Below are 9,434 nucleotides of genomic sequence, written 5' to 3' on the forward strand. Positions count from 1 at the left end.
GTCCCAATCTCAGCTATTGATAACCGCAACCAGAAATCCTCGTTAAAAATTACCGTACTATTGGTAATAATGCGCGGGCCGTGTTACTCTCACGAGTAATGCAGCCAGTTGAATTCCTCCCAAAAGGTTATGTCTAAAACTTCAAGCCAAATAATTTTCTTTCTACTCCAGGCAATTTGATTTTAGCCTCATCTAATGTAAAGCTCGAGCCTCATGTGCAGGAGTTGGAGAATGACTTGAGAACACCCCCAGACATGCCCCATGCTGAACAGGTTGGTCTGTCATAAGGGAAAGGATAGCGAAGGGCTCAATTTGCACACTAAAAAGAGGGGACTCCTTTAAGGATTATTATAGGTGGCGCAATGTAGCGGGCAAGCTCTGCTTCCCCTCTGTAATGGAGACAATGTGGTCTTCAAAGTACCAACAGTATATGCACATCTGGTGGTCATGACCCAAGATAACTACATCATGGAAAAAGGTTAAACATCTGATAGATAAGGTCTTGCTTAAAAATGTAGTCACTGACCCTTGGGTGTCTCTCTCTCCTTTCATGGATTGAAATGTGGATATATGGGTGTCAAGAATGCCAGATAGCAGGAGATTGCAATTGAGTCAAGACAGGAGATGATGAGAGAATGGATAAAAGTAAGTGCTATATAAATAACTGTTAATAAAAAAGCACTTCATTCATCCTATATGAAAATGTCATTCTTTCAATTTAACATATTAATTAGTATAGAATGTCTTCAGGATTAAGGACATCTTTTAATCTAATCTGTGTGTCAGTATTTGTTTGACAGGAAAAGAATCATGATTGCAGGAGGTAGCACTTCTACATTTACATTTACATGACAACCAGTTAAGTTGATGCTCAAGGTTTTCCATGTACTTTAGATGGTGTATTGATGTAATCTCTAGGGAGGATTGTAAAAGCATTGGTAGAATTGCCAAAATCTCAACTGTTGCGAAAGTGATTGGTCTTGTGCCCTAAAAAGGCAAAGTCCTGTCCAAGTTCTGCTAACCACAGGAGTGTCAGAGGGAAAGTGTAAGAGGCACCTGCTGTGAAATGGAACTTAGTAGTATTATCAGGAGTATTATTAGAAATATTACATATTTCCTTTATTGAACTCTCAAATCATCAGCTTAGATGCAGTTTTTCATAATAGCCAGGACATATCATGTTACTGCTAAAGAAAAGCATTTCAGAAAATTACAAATCATACTAATAGCACAGAGGACACATACATTTGTCCGGTCATCAATAATGTATAGGCAAACACGTCAGAGCAAATTAACATTCAGAACAAGAAAAGTAGCAATCTGCAGTAGCTAATAAACAGATAAAACATATAATATTCTGCATAAAAACAAGGCAAGTCAAACCGCACAGTTACCTATAAAAAGCTTAACAGCAAGCGAGCTGAATACATTGTATATACTGTGGTTGAAGTGGAAATTTAGAAGTGCGGTATGGAAAATGAAATTGCACGACAAGAGTCATCTATCCCCTGAAGCTTTAATTAATTTAATAGGTTTAAAATAATTTTAGCTCTAACTTTAGAGAGAGGTGTGCGCTGAGGCTCCATCTTACATGTGAGTGTCCTATAAGTAAGTATTCATGTTACCTGTTTAAGAACGTTGCTGGAGGAGGAAGCAGCTGTACATACTTGTTTTACTGTCTGTAATCCAAGCATTGTGCTGGAGTGGAGTAGAAGAGGTTTTATTTTGCAATATAGAGATGGTCCAGTGGCTTGTGAAATGTATTGCACTGCACAACCACACATACACACTGTGTCCACACTGTGCAGACATTGCTGTAATACTTACATGTGCTGCGGACCCTTTGGTCACTTGTGGCCAAAGCCAAGAGCTAGCCAGGACAGAGAAGAAAGCGTAGGTTAGGAGAGGCATTACCTACCCATTCCACACAGGGGGTTACATATATATATATATATATATATATATATATATATATATATATTAGGTACACCTTTCTAGTACAGAGTAGGACCCCCCTTTGCCTCCAGAACACATAACAAATATAGTGAGTAGCACTCTCCATTTTAAATCTGAAAGACGGTTTATTTGTTTGTTTCAAAGTTTCAGTCTGTGTGACAATCTTTTTTAATGCCATACGTTGATAAGGAAACCAAGATTAGCAAGACCTTGCTTGACATCCCAGTATTCCAAGCATTATGTACACTCCCTAATTAAATAGGAATTATTTATTTTCACTTTCTCTGGAACCTGTTATGATGCTTTTGGATGCATTGATCTTGACGACTTCCTTCAGTGTGGTTCCACAGACGTTCCTAGCTGATTGAGAACATCTCTTTCCATACTCCTTGTATTTCTGATTTATATCTGTTGAAATCATCCCCTTCCTATCTGAACTTCTAATTAGCTGTTCTTATGATGTATCACAATATTTCACTGTTTCTTTTATTCTCTATAAGTAGTTTTGTGTGGGTAGCTTAAATGATTACTTTATTCCATCTTGATTCATTACTTGGACATTCTTATCTGATGGACAATTTATATCATAGCCTAAGACTAGATACACACTGGAGCGTTTTCGTCCAATAATCGGGCAAATCAGCCGACATACAACCTGGTTAGTGTGTATAGTGATGGTCGAAAGTCGTTCCAAAGTGTAGATTGTTGGCTCACTTGATTGGTCGTACTGTTGAATATTTTACGACCAATCACCAACTGATCATGTAGTGTGTATCATCATCATCAGTTATTTAGATAGCGCCACTAATTTTGCAGCGCTGTACAGAGAACTCATTCACATCAGTCCCTGCCCCATTGGAGCTTACAGTCTAAATTCCCTAACATACACACACATACACAGACTAGGGTCAATATTGATAGCAGCCAAATAACCTACGAGTATGTTTTGGGATTGTGGGAGGAAACTGGAGCACCCGGAGGAAACCCACACAAACACAGAGAGAACATACAAACTCCACACAGATAAGGCCATGATTGGGAATCGAACTCTTGACCCCAGTGCTGTGAGGCAGAAGTGCTAACCACTAGGCCATGGTGCCTGGTGGTTAGCAGTCATTTATCTATATAGCCCCACCTATTCCGCAGCGCCGTACAGAGAACTCACCCACATCAGTCCCTGCTGCATTGGAGCCTAAAGTCTAAATTTCCCTAACATACACACAGACAGACAGACAGAGAGAGAGAGAGACTAGGGTCAATTTTGATAGCAGCCAATTAACCTACTAGTATGTTTTTGGAGTGTGTATGCACTCATGCTTACACTCTCCATAGAGTTTACAGAGTCGGGCTCTTTTCAGCTGGTACTAGCGATGAATGTGTCGGTGAATAAATGTAGAGAGTGCTGTAGAAGCAATAATTCATTTGTTCATTCTGAGACTGAATGTTTTGTTTCAGAGTCACACTAGCAAACGAAATTCGTTACGACATGTGAATAGCGCTAACAAGGCGCTTTTAATCAGTGTGACAATAATGAATGAATGAATGTTGTGCTATCATTCTCTGAAGACTAGAGGACCAGATGAAGGAACAGATGAAGAGATCTGAAGGTAAATCGTCTCAGTGTGTATGCATGAATCAGACTGATCGGACTTACAGTTGTAGGTACAATCGTTTGAGATAACACTTTGGTCAGAAAATTCTTCAGTGTGTACCTAGCTTTACAATGTTTTTCTCATTGAGAGTGTCTTTATGTCTCACTTTCTTGCGGACAGTCATTGGGATGACTGGAATTTTGTCTCAGAGTCATAACAGGACATCGTTGTTTGATCCCCTCCCAAAATGCAATTGGTAACATAAGGAACCACTGTAACCCACCTTTCCATGTTTCCACACATGATCACATACCTTCTGGAGATTATTCCATAGCATTGAAATTCATCTTTCATTCTGTTCATTGATACATACCAAGATATTTGACAACAAGCCCACTACACAATCAATTAGAATTAATTAATCATATAAGTTTGATGCATGGTATGAATCTGTGTAATCCACAGCAGCTTGTCAGGCTTATTGAAAATGTGATAAATAACAGTTTTGTATACTGTATATTTAACACTAAGGGCTAGATTTACTAAACTGCAGGTTTGAAAAAGTGGAGATGTTGCCTATAGCAACCAATCAGATTCTAGCTGTCATTTATTTAGTACATTCTACAAAATTACAGCTAAAATCTGATTGGTTGCTATAGGCAACATCTCCACATTTTCAGTTTAGTAAATATACCCCTAAGATTTTTTTTGTGATTTTTTTCCTTTACACACAAGCAGTTCTTCTGTCCTATCCATTTCACTTGTAACTAATGATATGACAGGTTTCAGCTTGAAAATGCCATGTTATCACTGGTTAGGTGGAAAGGAAGCAGAAACACCCCTGCATCTAGTGAGTCATTCTATATATTAACTCAACATTTTAGACTACTAGATTCAATGTTTCTTCTATTGTACATAAATTCATATACATAAGTTCTAGTTTAACTACGTACTGATGATATAGTTCGATGTCATATAGTTTCATAATGACAACTGGAATAACAGACTTTCATCTGGTGAAGCCACAAGACATCATATACGCCTCCAGCTGGAGTCTGATCTCCCTGACAAGACTCAAGGTTTCTTCTGAGAGTTGCCAGATTGTTTCTACACAGCAAGACCAGGAGATCATTCGCTCAGAAAAACAGCAGCTACCAATAATTGCTCCTCTTAGCTCTTACTTGTTTACTGCAACACCAGGCAAACCTAAACCTCTTTTAAAGTTGATGAGTGCAGGCGATTTATTAGAGAGACTGTTATCATGCGCTATCACTCGATACTCTCTGAAGGCTGGTCCAAGCTGGATGAATCTAGGGGACACAAGCAGGCCTTTGGATCAATATTTCCACTTTCAAATTCCAGATTTCCTGTTTTTTACCGGAAAATCTGGAAAAATGTTGGAAAACCAGGAAAAATGACATAGACATATATAACGGAAACACTGCAGGAAATCGGGGAAAAAATTGTAAGTGGAAACTCTGCTTGGGCTATCTAGTCACAGGCCTTCTGGTCCCCATCACCTACTGCACAGTCTGTGGGCCTGAGTCATTAAGGCACGCATAATGAGTGCATCGTTAAAACCACACGTAACTCGGATCTACGTACCCCAAAAGTCCAGACGAAACGGATCTAAAGATACATGTGGTGATGACTGCTGGTGTAGGATTACTCTGCTCTACTAGACCAGACACTGCAGGATAGGTACAATACCAATGTGGAATATAAATTCTCACAAGAATGCGCAGAAAAAATATATATATTCAATTTTATTTTTTTTTCCTAGAAAAACATTTATTATGATGTACTATATGTCTACTGTACATAACAGACATTTTTACAGTTGCTCCTAAATGCAAACACAAGTTATAGTATGCATACGATACTGACATAACTAGTATTTTGGACTTAGACTAGACTCCTAGCTGGAGCAAAAGATACGGCAGAAAATCAGCGTACTTCTGTGTGCGCCGGACTTGGACGTGGCTGCCCAGAAACGCCCTTTCTGCACAGTGCCTACATAAATACACCCATTCCCCAACCCCACTAAAACTCCACTAAATCGTAAACTTTAGTGTTGTTTGCATTCTGTTGTGTATCGTCCAATTCGGAGCATGCGCAGAGTGATTTTTGAGAATGATACACTCAAAACAGTCACATATGTGCCGTATATTACCCCTACAATTGCTCCCTATGTCACTCATGTCATGCATTCCTTAGTAACTTCAAAAACATGGGGAGCTAACATATTGCTAGCATTAATTTACAATTTCTACATAGTACATATCATAAATGGGTATGTATTACTGGTCAAAATGTGTTCCTCTTGTATTTTAAGTAAGTATAATGAACCTTAACTTATTTAAACTAAATAATGCAGTTTTCCATACCTTTAGTAGAATATACTAAGCATTGTATCTAACACACAGATCAGGATGAGTTGTACTGGGTAGTTGATTTACATAAAAAATATTCATTTTTCTGGGGGGAAATTCACAGGGGAAATATTTAATGCTAGATCCTATCCTGGGAAATAATGCAAATATGTGATAATGTATTTAATGGATCCCAATCTGTTTACATTTTACAGATCGATACATTATACATCTACAGACTTGTCATAGAGCAGAGACTGAGGCCTGCCGTTTAGCTGAGAGAGAAAATTGCATATTTGATATGCCTGGCAATGCACATCCTCCTGTGGGTCATTGTAGATCACATCACAACCTTGCTGCAATATTACACTAGTTCTCCTTGTCAGCCTAGCATACAAAATACCAAGCCAAAGCATAGAAAAACAACATATCGGGTCATTAAACTGGCACAAACTTGGATCATTATCTTTCCATAAATGCTAAATAGAGGCAACACAAAAAGGAAAAATGTGATGTTTGTGTGTGTGTCTGTGAAACATTAAACATGTATTAATCAATAGATGTTGTTAAAAGGTTTCATAAACATAAGACACACATATTGACACATATGTCAAAAAAATAGCAAAGCATTGCATGGCTGTAATTTCTGCAAAACACCATTAAAACAATAGAAACAGTTGCTGTAACAAAAGGGGTGAAGTAGGTAATATACTGTATTGTCTACTGGAAATACACAGAGACCAAATGAAACAAATTGAGCATATGAGCTAGTCTGATGGTTTAGGTTTATATGAACAGAACTTAGTCCCACTACTGTCATAAAAATAATCAAAAGTACATTATTTCTCTTTGTGAAATGAGTTCCAGTTTCATTTACAAAAGAAAAAGCATATACTTTGGATTAAGTTGTTATTAATCAGAACCAAGTGGTTAGTGTTATTTTATTCCAGTATTAGAGTATCAGATCAACAGCAGTATTTACAGTCTAGAGAGGAGACTCTATGCATTTCAAATCTTCCCTGCATTGCTAACCAGGGTACCCAGATAATTATGATCATGCTTTTTTAAATAGAAGGCTAAGCAACACACATATTTAAATGTTGCAAATACTGAAGGAGTATTTAATAATACTATATTAATTATTATAAACCATCTAGTCCAGCTTAGACAATGAAAGCGAGTTTCTTTTTAATTGCTATGCATAGTACACATTTTGAAACTAAATGCAGTATTAGTAAATTAGCTCTAATAAAAGATTACCATTTGTATTGGGTATTTGAAAGCACAGACCAATATAGAACTGCTTTATGATAATCTCTTACCATTCCATTCCGGCTCTATTGATTTCATCCCACCAACATTCTGTAGGTTCCCCAAGTTCAAAAGGGGTTGCCATACATCCGTAGTTCCATCGTCTATCTGATCCTTCTTTTTTGCTAAATGTGCTCCTTATTGCCACTACTACCTGTCCATGGGGGCATTGAAAATTAAATCCTTGCCTAAAAAGATTAACCCATTCATCGCCATTTGAGTAGTCTTGATTTGAGTAATAGTAATCATGTTGGGCCCAAGTTGTGACCACCAACTGAAGCAGTACACTAAGCACTAACAGCAGCATGCTGTCTTTCCTCCTGGTGCAGACTATGGGATTTGTTTTCTGATCTCGCTCTTTTTTATCCAATGGAACATTTGGTTTCCAGATGTTCAGCATCTCGAGCCAAGTGTAATGTGTCATAGTTTAGAAAAAGAAAAAAAAAACACATGAAACGTTATTAGAACATAGGATTTTAAGGTGGATATATATAATGAAATGCATTAAATGACTTTCTTGTTAATAGAAAAAAAAAGCTGTTCAAAAGAAAAAAAAGATTAAAAGAAAAAGATGTGTACAATTTGCAAACAACTAATTTTTTTAGACCAGTATAGGTCGGTATCATATACCCTGTGAGCCCAGACAGATGATGCATTGCAAACTATAATCTCATACTATAGAGGACAACTTTTCAAAATGATTTGGCCACTAAAATTACCATAATCACCCCTTCATGATACCCAATCAGTTGCCACCCCAAATTAATGCTTGTATTAAATAAGCCTGTATTTTTTTTTTTCATATGAAAATGCATTTTTTCATTAAATTAATATAATACATACAAGGGATAACATATGCACATATATAAATCTCAATAAATAAACATTTCACTCACTATGGTGAGCCTGTGTCTTGCCAAGAAATCAACTGTCACATTGTCACCTCTGTGCTGTTGCAAGGACAAAGCCTGTATGCACTACTAACTGGGTGGGGGTTCAGTTCCTAGTGACATTAGAAACCAATTACGAATTTGTACATGGCCAGGACTGCCATTAGCAGTTGTGGAACCCAGCACAAATGTAACCCTCAGCTCTTTCATTCCTCCGTTAAGCTCTTTCTTTTCCATGCAATGCCCGTTATTGCTGTTTTCTACCCTAGCTGTGCTTTCCCCTTTATTCCCTGTCCTATCTTTTTTCTTCTCTTTCTGTTCCCCTCTCCCAAATTCTATTTTGTTATTGGGGCCTGAAGAAGAAAGGGGATACACCCACTTTTTGAGTATTCACCCTTCCCCTTAGATGCCAGATGAAAGCTATACTGATCCTCTTGCTCAGTGCGACTGGAAGCCAATCAGAGCAACCGCACATAGCATACAGAGCAGACTAGGACAAGATGCAAGTTATCAGCTCCTAAGTGCTCAACGACCAATTAAATCAGGCGTACAGCGTGAATCTGATCTCATTGACAGGATTGCATCTGCAAGCTCTTGATATTGGCCTCCGGGCCCAGTGCTGCTTTTTGCGCTCAGTGCAGATTGCCCTGGACAACCAAACTGGTCTTGTGCTATGCAGGCTTTTCTGGCAGCTGCTGGTTCCCCATAGCAAAGAGCAACAGCGAAGCAAACGTTTTGATTTTCTTCATGACAATCTGGATACAAGGGACACTATTCTACTGGAATAAGTCAAGCAAACATTCTGATTTTCTTTATGGCGATCTGGACACAAGGGTCAGTGGTCTACTGGAGGTCTATGGATGATATTTTTCTGTCCCCCGTTAATAGATGCAATTATACCCACAATTAAGTTCTTCTGTGCAGAATAAATTATTGTTATATGTTTAACTGAAAAAAGCGAATAAATAAAATTATTCAATTGTAAGCAAAGTATATTTTTTTCCATTTATAAGACACTAACTCTAAAACAGGAGCTGTTTTTTATAAGATCCTCTAATAACATTCACAAATAACGTAAGTAAATATTCCTAGAGTTTAGCGGAATGGTAGATATTTGAGATTAAGTTGGCATTGGTGGTGGCAGTGGCGGTGCTACCATTGGTGCAGAAGGTGCCGTGCACCGGGGCCCATGGAGATAATGGGGCCCGCTGCATGTCAGACACAGAAGGCCGTGGGCCCTGGGTTCCTCCTTCCCTCCTTCCCAAATGAGCCCATTAATTGCCATGTGACTAATTAAGAAAATAGTGACATTT

The 9,434-nt window shown here is 38.2% G+C and overlaps 1 protein-coding gene across 1 annotated transcript in view; it reads right to left on the reverse strand.

The window, feature by feature from the left end:
- DPT (dermatopontin) overlaps window positions 1–7,575 on the reverse strand; it is a 29,172-nt gene extending 21,597 nt beyond the window's left edge. The window contains exon 1 of the mRNA XM_075196361.1: window positions 7,243–7,575. Coding sequence (XP_075052462.1) covers window positions 7,243–7,538 — 296 coding nt within the window. The 5' untranslated portion in view covers window positions 7,539–7,575. The remainder of the gene's footprint in view (window positions 1–7,242) is intronic.
- Between the last annotated feature and the right edge of the window lie 1,859 nt (window positions 7,576–9,434).

This window comes from Mixophyes fleayi, chromosome 2 (assembly GCF_038048845.1).
Source record: "Mixophyes fleayi isolate aMixFle1 chromosome 2, aMixFle1.hap1, whole genome shotgun sequence".
Lineage (NCBI taxonomy): Eukaryota > Metazoa > Chordata > Amphibia > Anura > Limnodynastidae > Mixophyes > Mixophyes fleayi.